Source organism: Mercenaria mercenaria, chromosome 11 (genome assembly GCF_021730395.1).
Source record: "Mercenaria mercenaria strain notata chromosome 11, MADL_Memer_1, whole genome shotgun sequence".
NCBI classification, from domain to species: Eukaryota; Metazoa; Mollusca; class Bivalvia; order Venerida; family Veneridae; genus Mercenaria; species Mercenaria mercenaria.
The window spans coordinates 12,979,203-12,995,314 of NC_069371.1; the positions used below are offsets into that span (position 1 = coordinate 12,979,203).

General features: G+C 30.9%; 1 protein-coding gene across 1 annotated transcript in view; it reads left to right on the plus strand.

Moving 5' to 3' along the window:
* The window catches only part of LOC128546231 (uncharacterized), a 47,605-nt gene that overhangs the window by 13,920 nt on the left and 17,573 nt on the right, over window positions 1-16,112 (plus strand). The window contains exons 2-3 of the mRNA XM_053517952.1: window positions 11,312-11,404; window positions 12,672-13,064. Of these exons, the coding sequence (XP_053373927.1) occupies window positions 11,312-11,404; window positions 12,672-13,064 (486 nt within the window). The remainder of the gene's footprint in view (window positions 1-11,311; window positions 11,405-12,671; window positions 13,065-16,112) is intronic.

The following is a 16,112-nucleotide window of genomic DNA, read 5'->3' on the forward strand; positions in this document are numbered from 1 at the left end:
TTCTCCCTTGTTTTAATTTTAAAATTTATTCCAAACATTTTAGCATTTCATATTCGTTGTCAGAAATATTTGTTTCATTTAAAATGAATAAAACTCTTCTTTAGAAGGTAATTCTGTTTCTTTGAATTTTTTAAATGAATCCATGTAATCATATGGATAAACACCTTTTGTCTTTAATAAATTAATGCTTTCACAATCAAATTCTTGAAATAAATATTTAAATTCTGGAATATTTTTTACTAGGTATATCCAATGATGAGAACATAAATTGGAATGAATCAATAAAGACCAAGTCAGAAATCATAAATAGCCATATATCTTTCCATATTGTTAGGAATAACATTAATTTCTTTTTTAAATTTTCCCTATTTGTTGCATAATAAAATGACCGTCATAACCTCTTAAATTATGAAAAATAACAGGAATTTTGTGTGTTAGTTTAAAATTAATATTACATTCTGAGTGAGCACTTCCCTCTGAATTTTCCTGTTATATGACAATGATCCCGGACTGGCAACTTCACCTTCTATATATTCTTTTTCACAGATATGACAAAACTTTTGTTTTTTAAATTCACTTTCATCTTTTTTAGACATTCTTAGTTCTTTGTTAAAGTTAACACTAAAATTTCTTTACAATATTCCTCTTCCTCAAGCATTTTTCAATAAACTTATAAACTGCATTAGGACCTCTATAAATCTGGGTTGGTTTAGTATATTTATCGTCATAGCAACAAACAACTTTATAGCCGTAACCACAATCTATATGATTTTGATATGCTTCAGTAAATGAAGATTCAGTTGATGGTAAAGCAGTTAAAACTTTTTTAGTTATTGATTCAAAATCAGCATAAATTACAAAAGGTACTGCTAAACCTTTATGATAATTTTTAAATTGTACTTTACTTCCCTCTTTTGGCATTTTTACGCCTTGGATACCATTAACAGCTAAACAGTTTGGTATGTGTTCATTTAATATTCTTTCTTGAGTAAAATGTTGTAAGCAACTTTTACAAAAATATTTTCTATGTTGGTCTTTGGTTTTGTTAGTCATTAATCTATTAAAGTCTTTTATCCAAACATAATGATGAACTGGGGTCTCTGGTGATTTACAGTCGCCATTTATCTTATCATTAGTAATTAGCAACATGTCACAGTGTTCTTCGTATTGATATTTTGATATGTACAATGGATAAATACTATTTTCTTCATAACCAAATATATTAAATGATATTTCATTTAAAACTTCTATTTTAGGTATTTGATTTAATGTAACAGGAAATTTAATTCCAGTATAATCAAGATCGTTTATATGTTTTTTATAATTTGAAACTCTTTCAGAATGTTTTGTTACAGGAAATTTGTAAGCTAAATGACACCATCTAAAACATTGATTATCATCCCCCTTTATATTTATTAATCCTTTCATTGGATGTTGTAATGGTTTTGGTAATTCTAAATAACTTGAAGCAGCCAATGGACTATACTTATATCTATTTATATAATGAACATCAACTGACTCTATTCTCCAGCCACTTCCTTCAGAAATCCAATTACCAATTCATTATTATTATCATCAAAAGCTTGATGTAAAGTTTTTTTTTATTTCGTTTGTGTTAATAATTTCTAAAGCCTTTGATTGAAAATAAGCTGATTTATATATATTGTATCAGTTTATATAATTCCATTTTTGCAAAAGTTATTTTTAAAACAACATTTATTTTATACCTTTTAAAGTTTTAAGTTCAGATTTAAGTATTTCATAAGAGTCGTTTATAGTTAAATATAATGATTCTTTGGATCTTGTCTATATGTAATTTTAATTTCAAATTTCTATAATATTGTTTTGAAGATCTCTCGATTCCATCTATATATTATATTTAGAAAAAAAATCTTCAAGCAAAAAAGGATTAAAAAGATAATTAAAAAAAATAATTAAAAAATAATAAAATAAATAAAGTTTTAAATTATCTTTAAGAAGAAATAAAATATTTAAATTTATATCTTTTTCCATTAACTTTTGATATTCCACATTTTACTCGGTTTGTCCCTTCACAACACATTTTTATTAACCCAGCATTAATACCAAATTCTTTAGATGCTTTGTAAGTGCTTCTATATATTTTTTCTTCATTAGTATCACAGTCGGTTACAATAACTTTTTTAGGATTGTTTCGATAATTATTTGGTCTGGGACAATCACATAATCTTTCATCATTTCTCTTCAGTTAATAGACAACCACAGTCCCATTCAAATAAAGTTCTTTTACGAAGATAAGGATCTATAACATTTTGTAATTTATCAATGACATGATTTTATATTCATCGCTAACTATTTGATCAAGTTTTGATTTAATAACATTTCTTCTTTTAAGAACTTTCTTAATGAATTTTCATCTGGATTCATTATTCTCCTAAAGTGCTAGATAATTTTGGCATAATCATTCTAATCTACCTTTCTATTAACCATCTATATATAATATACTATAGAAAAAAAATCTTTAAAAAACGCACCTAATGAAATTATATTGATTTGAGAAATTTGTTTATATTACTATATCTTTTGAATAAAGATTTTAAAGTCATTTTTTCTAAATTGTTTATCAACTGTTAAAATTTTAATACCTTCTGAAACATTCTGTTTAACCATTCTTCGTGTAATTTGTGTAGTTTTTCTAAATAATCTAAACCAACTTTGTTTTCTTCCGTTCTGTTCTTTTTTGAAGTCTTTTTAAAAACATATTTCGGGTCGTTTTAACAATAAACAAATCCATCAATTGGGTTTTTTCCATATGGTTTTATAATATAGATCAGTTAAGAAAAGATTGTATACTGCCCACATCGGGTCATTTATAACACCGTGTCGTGATGTTGTTTTGTAAAAAACATTACTGTTAGTTAAATAACAACGTTCAAGAACAAGAAACACCATCAAACTGTTTAGCAGAAGATAACATTTTATATGACTGTTTAAAGTTGTTAGCTGAAAAGGAAATAAATATTTGGAAGGTTCTTGAGCAGCAAGTTCAAAAAGGTTATATGAATTATAACTGGGTCCATAACATTTGCCATTTCGTGAATTGGTTCTGGAATTATATTAAAATTAGGATTATATTCTTTAATAATATCTAAAAACGTACTTTTCCTGATGCAATATTACCTTCAACTGATATAATTTTTCTCATTTATATAAAATACTTATAGAAAAAATCTTTAATTAAAGTTAATACAACTCTTCTTTTTTTTACTTTAATCCGTTAAGTTTAAATTCCTTCATATGCATTTCAAGAGGTGTTGAATAATTTTTTTTCTCTCTGCATTTCTAATAGTATTGTAAAAATATCCTGAATAACTTTATTTGGATCTTCTTTATTTACTTTTTCCAATCCGTGCTTTTGTTATAAGTTGTTTTATCTTATGATGAGTGGATTTTAAAATAAATTTCTTGTCGTCAGTTTTAGTCTGGTTAGTAAATATGGTAATTACTGATGGACACAGCGCCAGCAACTGCTACAAATATAGGAATAGCTGGAACAAGTACTAATGCAGCTGAGCAACCAAAAATACCTGCTGTAATATATAATCTAGTATTTACTCTCCCACAAAATTTATAACTTTTTCTGTAAGCAGCAGCTAATTTAGTTAAGTGAATAATTAATTGATCTATTGTTTCTATTCCATTATTATTAGAAATAAGATTTTTATACTCATTTATATAATTAAACTTTTTATTTCTAAATTAAATTTGTTCAAGATCGCTAAACGGAACCCAACTATTAAATTTTTCGCTAAACCCTTCCATTTTACTAAAGCTTGTTTTTTTTTCTTATAGTCTCGTCTAATAACTTTTTCAATTCTAAAAACTTCTTGTGTAGTAGGTAAAAGTTCTTGTTCATAAAATGAAACCTTGAACTATTTCATCATTTAAATCTTTAATAGTGTATGTTCTGGAATTTGTATTATTAATTTATATAAATTATAAATATTTCCTCTGTCCAATTTGGTGTATATCCTTTTTCAAAATGTCTTTTAAGTTTACTTAAGCGAACTCGATCACCAATTTTAAATTTTGCTTTGCTCTTTGGTATCTTTAAATCACCATATAAATTAAAGTAAACAGTACCTTTATTTAAGTTTTTACTAGCTTCGGTTGGTGCCATTTTTATACTAGAATGTTTTGTTTTTTATATTTATCAACCATATCCTGCAAATTATCTAAATAAGTATAAGTATTATTTGCTGTAAAATATTTCCCACATATTCTTTTAATAACTATCTATTAAATCTTTCTATTACTACAGCCTTTCCTTCATTAAATGTATGGTACATATTAATTTATTTTTTATTCAAAAATGATTCAAAACTTTTTATTATAAAATTCTTTTCCTCATCTACCATAATTTACTGGTAATCGTCCTTCAGAAATTATTTTTTCAAATGCTTCAGTAACAGATTCTCCAGTTTTTATTCTTTAATGGAATAACCCAAGCATATTTACTAAATATATCAATAACGGTTAACAAGTACTTTACTTCCTTTATTATATTTGAAAAAGCTTGCATGTCAACTAAATCAGCTGACCAAGTATCATCAATATCATTAACTATCACTCTTCGTTTCCTAAATTTTCTTTTAAATTGTTTGTGTAATTCTTCTGCTAATTCATCGCTCCATGTGATTCCGGGGGTATACTCTAAACCCCCTTTCCCGTTTTTTGACTTTTGTTTTTGTCCCAACCCAAGTTGTATTTCGTTTTAATTATAGGTTTTACAACTAAATGTTTTGCAATCTTTTCTCCAAATGTTTTTGATTTAGTATTTATTTAAATGGAAAGCATTTGTTTATCACATGTACCCTTTTTTACATCACTGTCATAGCAAAAATCATGGTCCATACATACTGCATCCAGTTCATTGACAGGGGTCCATTATCTAGGGATTTCCTGGCCCACAATAATATATCCTGGAAGTGTAAAACCTTTCTTAGGTAATAAAGGTAACATTGCTTTGTGAATATCTAAATTACCTCCTGTACTTTTAACAAACTTTGAATTTCATCTTTCCACAAGATGAACAGGTAGCTTTTATCATTTTTCTCCCATTTTTTTGTTATAACATAATGGGGGTTTATATTATCAGTAAATTTTCTTTCTTTCAAACAATATATTTTATTCTGTAAACTCATCTATATCATATGTATTTAAATTTAACTTTAAAACTTTTTAGTTGGTTTTTAATTGGGTTTAACTGGGTTTAAAACCTGTGGATTTTAAATTGTCCGGCATTGGTCAGTTCGGACCGAGGGTCAAAAGGTCAGGGGGGTCAGATTGACTCAAAATCGGTATTTCTAATACTACTACCGATATAATTATGTCAAGCTCTTATCTGTTATAACCACAACCGCTTTTCATAACCCTTTCGACATAGACACTTCAAATAAACTATAAAATCACATAGTTATATTTTCTATTTCCGTTACAGTTTTTGGTAACGTACATTTGATAACGTAAAGCACATACCTATAAGTGTTAATTTTACCTGCAAAACAAAATCTGTATATTCTGTCTTTATATGTTTACATATTGTGTAGTTAGTAAATCATTTATGGCAAACTGTAGTGTTAGACAGTATTTTCTAGAAATTATTAATGGTAACGTATAAAGTAGGTTGTAACGTAAAATGAACCCAACTGCCAGATGGCAGAATTTCCAGAGTGATAACGCATAGTATATGCTATAAGAAAATCATAGTGTAGAAATATCTCTAGAGATGGGGAAGGGGCATTATTGTCAGCTCATGGTCTAATTATCTGATCATATTTCCTAAACTGTTTAATTATAATTACCGTATGACCCCAAGTAATTAGGGATCATTTGACTGTACCTTGGCCTATTGACCTACTTTCTTGTCTTTAAGATACAGCCTTGAAATTTGTATGACATGTACAATTTTGAACACTGATCTTAAATCTGACTTTAAGTTACCTACAGACCTACTTTCTTCTGTTTTAAAATACAGCCTTGAAATTTGGATGACTTGTACAATTTTTCACACCGATCTTTAAACTGATTTTCAGGGACCTCAAATGTGACTTACTGACCTACATTCCTGTTTTTATACAGTTTTTTATATAGCTTTGAAATTTTGGTGACATGTATAATTTTGCATGCCGATCTTTAAACAGACTTTCAGTGACCACTAGTGTGACCTACTGACCTACTTTCTTGTTTTCTAAGCCACAGCAAAAGAATTCGGACCACCTGTAATATTTTTTTACAGATTTCAACAGTAATCTTGCATAATCTTTACCTTGACCCACTCTTTTAATTGTCTTGTTTTTAAAGCTTTAGCTAAGATTTTGTCAAGCAAGCAACTCTCATCAGGTAAGCAATACATGACCATCATGGCCCTCTTGTTCTTATCAGTTCTTATTAAAGGTATGTAAATTGTTTTGTTTGTTTGTGTCATTACTGTTTTCTGCCCCTTCCCTCGCACGCTGCGCTCCGCCTTTACTTTTACCGTTATCAACCATATACTTGCTCCAGCTCCCAACATATTTTTGACACCGGCCGTTCATGAGCAATGCCCTGCTATGTTGTTTTTTCAAGCTCTGTTTATTCTATTATATGTATGAGTTTGTGTATAGGTGTCGATGTGATAGTTTTAATGATATTGTGCAGGTTTACAGTTAACGTTACCGGTAAAGGGAGTCTACTATTTTATGGGTGTGGCTTTCCATGTTTGTAAAAATATTCAACTCTACATTTTCCACTTGCCCCAACACCTCCACGAGTTTGTTTTCCAAATTTCCATTTTTACATCTTGCACACAATTAGAAAGTGCTTGTTGGATTTTTTAAGCAACACATCTGTTATATCTTTCCACTATATTTTGTTTTTACTGTTTTGTTGCGAGTCTACTTTGCATGGCTCTGACCATCTTTGCTGAGCTCTATTCTCATTTGCTTTTAATATTAACATTGTTTGCAATTCACCAGAAGTGTTACTAGGTAAGATACATATGTATAATGGTACACAAGTATACGACAGGAATTGAAACGATTCCTTATCAATTATCTTCACTTTGATTTAAATATCAAAAATACTACTTTCAGATAAATCGGATAAATGAGATGCAATAGCCTTATGACAACAAGAGCTTTTATAATAGCTGCATTAGAATTGCCTCTAGTTCTGTATCAACTTGCAGAGTCAACATTTTGGTTTCATGTGATTAATTGTACGCTAAAATGCCCATGTGTCTTTTGAAAATTGATTCACGCAGCTTCTGTAATTTTGTTATTTTGCCAATTTAATAAACTCAGTTCCCCATGATCCAATTAACACAACTTAAGAATGCACACTTTACTCTAAGAAAACTGCATATAAATAGTTAACCCGTAACAGTTAATTCATTATTGGCATTACTAGTAGTTTTGGAGTACAGAGCAACTTTTGAAACCAGGCATCGTTCATTGTATGAGAATGTGTTACCTTTTATTCTATTTCTATTACAGGAACGAAAGTTCAGAGATACAGAAACTGGGTAATGGCAGGATTAAGACTACACGTTTTAAAAATGAATTTAAACGAGATTTGCGACAAAGCCGTAGAAAGTCACCATAAAGAACTGCTTGATAACGTCAAAAAAAAGAAAGGTTTATCCATTTTGTCATGCAACAGATGCAACGTGAAAACCCTGCTGCCAGACCATGTCCAAACCGAGCACAAACAGTGTCCACTTGGCTATTTGAACTGCAATTGTCTTAATCCTATTGGAAAGTCGTCTTGTCCAAACAACTTATGCGGGGCCCTGTATGACAACATTATAGGATTATTTAAAGCCACTCCTCCATCTCCTTTTTGGGAAAACACAGATGTGCAGACGTGGTGCACAGATCCATGGTCTATTGCTAAATGTTTTATCAGCAAAAGTGGATATGTAACGAAGGCAAAAGCATCCGAGTTTGACATCAAAGAATTACTTCACCTTTTGAAAAACAACAAAGAACTCCTTAGAATGGATATATATAGACCCAAAATTTTATTTCATGAAATAGATGAAGATGACTTTTTGAAGGTAGACAGTTTAAATCAATCACAATTCATGTCAGTTAAATAATAAAAATTATCTATCAAGGAAATTTTAAACCACACAACACAACCATAATATTAGTAACAAGGAAACAAGGAACTCCCCAAATATATATATCCTTTAATTTAATTTCCTGATATTGATGAAGATAGATTACCACCTGTAGAAGGTTTACATTATTTCACATTTAATGTTAATTTAAACAAAAGCTATCCATGTGAAATTTAAACCAGAAAACATAACTCTAACAAAAATAATCAGAAGCATTAAACTAAAAACAGGAACTTGATTTTCAGGTCACTGTGCACTCTACATTATGACAAATATACAGTAAACACGAACAATTTCTTTTTATCATCCTGTCTATTTTTGTTTATGAATTCTTTTGTACAGGGGGTAATTTTTTAACTGCTCAAGAAGGTTTTGATAACACCTCACATAATAAAGGGGGGTCATTGAGAGAAAGTGCATTATACTATAATCATAACTCTATGTTTCTTTAGGCAAAGGGGATATGTTAATGGTCTCCGTCTGTCTGTACAACCATAGAACGTTTTGCCCTGAACATATATATAAAACTACTAAAAGGTATTTTCATGAAACTCTGCTATATGACAGAGGCTTTGAAGAGAAAGTAAAGTGTACAAGAATAACTCTTTCTTGCCAATTCTTTCATTTATCTCTATAAAACATTTCTTCGGAGCATAACTCCGAAATTTTTAAAAGATTATTCTTAAGACTTCACACACCGACAGAAAATATCGTGCAAAAATGCAGTATACAAGAACTGTACTACATTCCTTACTTTTTTAACTATCTCTCTTTGTATGATTTACTCATGAAACATTTTGTCTAGAGCATAACACTAAACCTGATAAAGAGATTTTGTAAGGTTTAACAAAATAACTATATTGAGAAAGTGCATTACACGACTTTCTTTTCTTTTCGCACTATCTCCCTTAATTTAAGGTATTAGGCCCATATTAGAGTATCTCCTTTTTGAAGAGTATTCAATTTCTACCATAAACCTACTTTGACTGCGATTTTCAGGGGGGCGTTGGTTCAAGCCCCATTGGGACCAATTTTTTTTCCTTATTTTTCTTTTTTTTCTAGTAAGTTTTCACTTCTCTCAAGACTTGTTATTGATTTATTGTACAAAAGTAGAACATATTCATTGGATAAGCGATTTCTTGCTGTTCAAGGTGAATTTACCTCTGAAATAGAAGGGGTAGAGTTAGACATCTTTAAAAATACTGAGTTACGTGCGGTAAAAAATCTCTATTTTGCCTTCATTCTTTAGATTAAATATTGTGGAAGAAATGTAGGTAGGTTTTACTTCTGTCCCACAGTTATTTTTGAATGCAGTGAGCAAAATTCGAAACAGACCCGCAGGATTTGACCTTAATTTTTCAATGTTGGAGACAGAATTCTGTCTCATCAAATCCGTTTATTTGAGGCACCCTAGAAAAAATGATACTGACACTTTTATTTTTTAGTTTTACAATTGTTTACCAATAGTTTGATGATTCTTTAATAAAAAATAATGGTATAATGAATTCCCTGCAAACATTTTGGATAAAGGCCGCCACTTTGAAATTTGTCTCTACTTGAGCTTGAGGAAATACCACAAATTACACAAAATTGATAAAAAACGGCACGGTAAAAGTTTTTAAAAATTTGCAACAAAGTGCGAAGCACGGTCAACTGTAAGAATATACCAAGCAAATGCCATTTTTTAAACATTACTATTAGGGGCCTAATACCTTAATATACTTTTTATGGCATTAATATTCCAGTATTCAAAGTGCATACAACCACAAAGGGTGTTAAGGGAAGATACGGTGTATAGAACTACAAATCTAACATGCTTATTTCTTGAATTACTTTGGTGTTTTAAATTCACTCCTTTGAAAGGGACTCTGTTTTAATTTCAGGCAACGATGGAAGTCATTAAAAAGAAGCGCAATATTTAGCAACTATATTTTGGCTTAGTTAACTTTTGATTTATCTGTCTCTGTTACGTTTACTTGTCCGTGTCATAACTTTTTATTTTACGATGCGATTGTATTGATAATACATTCAAAGAGAACATTTTGTTGTGTAAGTGCAATGTATATAAGGGTGATATATTTTACATGCTTGCTTCAATTTTGCTTATAAAGTTTTATCCATCGCATAACAATGATTCTACACTTGTTTTACCTTTTTGAATTATGTACATTTCGTAAATAAAGGAATTTATAATTTTTTACAAGCGCTTTAACTAACGCTTAAATTCGTGGACTGATATCGTTATGTATACGTTATTTATACAATTTTAATTGTTATCATGTACAATTGAAAGTAGCTCACACCACAATAATTTTACTATAAATAAAACAATTATATTTATTCAATGTAAGATACTGTAAACACAACGTAAATATCGAAACCTGGTAGATGGATTTTGTATGAACACCGCCTCATTGCCAACCAAGGCGAGTTTGTTTTTTTCAACTTGCTGCGAAAAGTTTGGTATTCATTTTGTCACAAACAATTAGATATATTAGTAACAAACTTGTCAAGTTGGTACAGTTTGATACAGTTCGATGATTTTATTAACAAAAACGATGAAAATAGCAGTTTGTAGTTGAAAGAATAAAATAAATATCTTTCTGACCACATAGTTTATATTCATAATTACTTAATATGATCCGAGAGAAGTTAAATATATCAAACTCTTTCTGAAAAATATATTTTCTAACAATTTGTACACATATACATTACACAGTTTACAAATTATCATAAAAGAGAATATGTAAAAATGCATAAACGTGTATTGCGTGTATTGACGTTGCAGTGTTCAGTGGCCACTGTAAAACAAGAAATAATATAAAAACTGAGTCTTAAACTGTGTAATATAAAGTTCAATGTAAAGGTATTTATACGACCTTAAATAAGACTGAATAAAACTCTCTTTTATCCCTTAACTATTATTTAAAAAATCCGATGGTTTATCAAGTTATGTAAACTGATTAATAACTCGGGTGAAATCTGATTTGTATGATACTTAAATAAAAATGCAATAACCTTAATTACTCTATGAATATACGTTGCGCTTATTTTGAATGATATACTTTCAAAGAAACTTCATGGTAGATTTTCATACAACATTAAATCGAATAAATGTGTTGATATTCCTATCACAGTAGTCATGTTGATGTATACATACTTCACCAGGTGTGTCGCTACAGAGACAGTTTATATTACTCAAAAGAAATGGAGCTGGACTCGAGTACAGGTCTTGAAATCAACAGTGCACTCATCAATGTGGTAATTTCTACAGCACATATTGGTTCTTGCACAAATACGTCAAAGGTATCAGAGATATTTACAATAATTGTGAACTGATCGTTTTTTTTTTTACTACGGATTAATATGACTTTAAGATCCTTTAAAATAAATTGATTTTGTCATCTCACAATGTATGTAATTCTTGATAGTTACAGATTCTATTATATACCTACTAAATTTTATCAAAAATACGGCTTTTCTTAGGAAGTAAATACGAACAGGCAGACAAGAATTCCGTATTATACCTTTTGTATTGCACTTTTCTGGAGTACTTTCATCAATTAATGTGCTTGACCTGATCCAGTTTAAAAACATCGCACGCCAACAACGATAGACATTGAATCAAACATTTTATCATTTTTTAAATTTTGAAGATTTTCATAATTTGTACGTTTTGGACTATTATTTCAACAAATATAAGGCTTTTAAATGGAAACGGTTCTAAAAGTGTGGCAAACAATGCTTACATGGTTTTGAACGGTTGGCAATGAATAATAGAAATGAATACATTTCTGCACGAGGTAAACAAATAGCCATATGTTGAAGATGTTGATTTAGTCACCTTTTGCTAAAACCAACAAACAAATAGTACGAGGTATATAATAAAAGTGTCATTATAACATTAGCTTGATCTGAGATGTATTCGGGCTCGGAAGGGCCTGTGTGACCCGGCCTGACAAAATCCACTCGAGTCGAATACAGCTATCCAGATAAAGCTACTGTCATAATAACCCGATTGTACCGTATGAAATGTAAAATCTTTCTCTTCTGCTTACAATAATTCAACATCACTGAATATTTAAAAGCTCGACCAGCTATCACTAAACGTGTGATATGTAATAGTTGAACGGTAATGCTAAAATTTTGTTTAGCGAAAAAGACCGATATAGGTGAAAAATCAGATTTAAGGTATAGCATGCTATTCATTTCGATTGCGATGAAAAAAAATCAATCAAATTTGTTCATACATTTTACATCGTGCAGTTAAATACACTTTATAGTCACTAAACTTCAACAGACATTTTAAACATTTGTACTATAATGTCTTCAGCGGCGGTGCAAAATAATTGAACCGATTACAATCAGAATAAATGACTAGGGACGGTGTTCTAGATTATTATCTCCTTTTAGATAAAATGACATACATACATGTATTAAATTATAATGAGTATTGCTAGTTCACAAGACCCGTTCACAAGATCCGTTATATTTACAATGCAACATAATTATATCTATTGACTTTCAGTTCAAGGATGACTATATTGTAACGTCGAAAGATGAAGCTTTAGTTCATGCAGATGTTATTGCTGCACTCAGTGAGGAAGCAAAATATCTAGAGCAAAAGATAACTTCGTGCCAGGAAACTAACCAAAGTGAAAAAGAAATTGAAGATGAAGAAGTTCACGTAAAAAAGAGAAGATTTGATTCGATACTAAAAGAATCCTTACAGGCAGTACTTTTGCCGCAAGAGTCTAAAGTAGAACGACTAGAGCCAGGTATTTCTGGACAAGAAGTGCCAGCGAAGAAAAGAAGACTTGTATCGACGATATACGGACATTCGTATGCAATCAATATGCCTACAGAGTCTGACGCAGGACAAGAGCCGACTGCGTCCTATCGAACTGATCATTCAGTTGAGGTACCCGCTGTTTATTTATCAAATATAAAATAATTGAAATTTGACAACTGTAGTAATTAAAGAAACATTTAAATTGCTGTTCAAATGAACAAGATTTGTACCTTGATGCAAAATTTATACCCCTCAATAGCAAATCATTCGCGATGTGATTCAGAATATGCGCAATGCAGAAGTTGTGTTTGTTTGTTTTTGGTTTAACGCCGTTTTAAAACACTACGAGGGGCGTTCAATATGTAATGTTACTCCGTATGTAGTTCCGTAACCGCTTATCATTTTTAGATGCGGTTTTCGGTCCACTATAAAGCAATTTATTGGGAACAAAATGCTATATAAATTATAAAATCGGCATGTTCAAAGTAAAAATATAATCATTTTATTGAGGTGTGCTCAGGTATACTGGACCATAATTATAGTTTAGGTTTGTCCTGGGCATCCAGAGTATAAGAAAAATAGAATAACTTGTTAAATCACAAATTTCTATCATTTTTCTACGAGGTACAGCAATTTGTGATGAGTTTGCGTTTGTTTTAAACAATTTATTGCATTTTTAATTTTACGACACAACTAAAATATCTAAAGTCGAGGTTGCTTCCATCTGGAATGGGTATTGAGAGCGATTAATCAAAGTTGTAAGAACTAGTTTCGCTGTCGAGAATTAAGATATTGGTATTAACTTAAAATACAAGAATTTTTTAAACGATGATTATCGCGCCTGACAAAATTGCAGAGGCTTATTGTACTCACCTTACCATTTTTCGAGTAAAAATATACATACTCAATTTAGAATTGTTATAAACATTTTTTATTTTAGTTTTCATATGTTTTGTGAAGATTATGATTTGTTTTATCTGTTTAAACTGAAAAATGAACTATAGTTCTAGTTGTTGAATAAAAGAATCAAGGAATTGCATATTACAATCTCAATATTTTGGACATAAAATTGTCCAGTATACCCGAGTACACCTCACTCAAATGATTATATTTTTACTTTGAACATGCCGATTTTTATAATATATATAGCATTATGTTGCCAATAAATTACTCTATAATGTGTCGAAAACCGCATCTAAAAATGATAAGCGGTTACGGAACTACATACGGAGTAACATTACATATTGAATGCCCCTCGTATGTCAGTTATGTAACGGTGGGCAGTTAACCTAAGCAGTGTTCCTAGATTCTGTACCAGTACAAACATGTTCTCCGCAAGTAACTGCCAACTTCCCCACATGAAGGATTAGAGATGAAGGACGACTGATTTCAGATACAATGTCTTTTATCAAATCTTCACGGAGAACATACACCCCGCCCGAGGATCGAACTCGCGACCCCGCGATCCGTAGACCAACGTTCTCCCTGAGCTAAGCGGACAATGCAGAAGTTACACAGTGTGTATTCTTGCGCCTAGTGGGAGTGGGAGCTGTTATAAATCACATTTGTTCCCTACTCAACTTAAGCGTGTGGTGTACTTTTCTTCATGTAAACAAACCTAAGAAAAAATGACCCAAAGCAAATTTATCCATCAATAATGAAACATTATGTTTGCCTGATATATTAAAAAAGGTATGCTTAGAACTTATTTTCAGTTGTCAAAGGCATAACTCATGTTCACGTATCACACCTCCAGATTTCTGTCAAACTTATTGAAATTTTACAGATTTTATTGATCAATTTTAGTCTATTCAATGATAAAGTGCTATGTTGCACATAAGCTGCATGATGCTTTCCGCAAAACATTAGATATAAGTCACAATATAAAAGGAATATGAACCCCAAAAGGTGATATGGTCGTTTAGAAGCTTAATATGTCACCAGAGTGACGTCCTAGGCATAAAATAATTTGCTATAAAACATACCTCTGGCGTAAAATTGGATACGTTTCAGTTAAAAGATGTGATTAATATAACTTCGCTCATAATTTTAGGCTACGAAAAACATATTGCATTATGTAAGAAAACGTGGTATTCTTTGTTCTTAAAGACACATGCTGTCTGTACCAAATAGTGTAGAAAGTTACTATATTAATATTTGTGAATAATTTCATGTAAATGTAAAAAAAATTCAACGGAATACATTTATATTAGAAACAACGAAAGAAGCGGTCGTTGTAAAACTCTCTTTACTTAGCTATAATGCATGAATTAAGCAAGTTTGGTGACAAGTTACCATCAAATTGCTTTTGTTTATTCAGTATCACAATATTTTCGCGAAGTATGAAAAAGTAATCTTATTATTACTGAACTGAAAGCCGCGTTGAGAAAAAACTAGTTGTGGACGTAACGCACAACCTTTATTCATAAAAAAAAACACAACACGACAGATGTGATGAAAGAACTATTCAAATATAATAACATCGCCTGCCTTCCACGACTAGTAAATTCCGCTACTCTCATTTCGAAATCTGGGGATTGTTTAGTTTAAATGGACTATATGATAAATATCCACTGAATCAAGTAGCAACAACATGCAATTGCAGTGTTATTTGAAAATTGTGTACATTTCATTTCAATTTCAATTTGTCCTCCTCATCATATTAGACCGCCCCGGTAGCGTTGTGGTAGAGCGTCCGTTTTGGGTGCAGGAGACCGTTGGTTCAATCCCCGTTTGCGACATTCTAAAGACGTAAAAAAAATGGTGTGGTACTAGTAGCTTCCTCGCTTGACGCTCCGCATTAAGAGGATAGTGCTAGGACTGGTCAGACCGGTGCCAATATAACGTTATTGGGTGAGGTATCATGTCACGTATCTACGACGTGATATTATAGTGAGGCAGCACTATCAAGTTATGCATTGTGCTCTACACGTACCCACCGTCGTTTATATGACTGAAAAAAAGTTGAAAAAGACGTTAGATCCAAACACCCACAAACACTCCTCATCATATGTCATTTGAACTGGAGTTACAGTCTTCCGTGTTAAAGCTCACTCATGATTTAGTTTTTCAAGTACTTTTTCTATGAAATAAAGTCTATATTAGAAATTTTAGTTAATAAGTACAGTACGTGTGCTAATAGCCTTTTTGTGACAACATAATTAAAAATAAAATAAC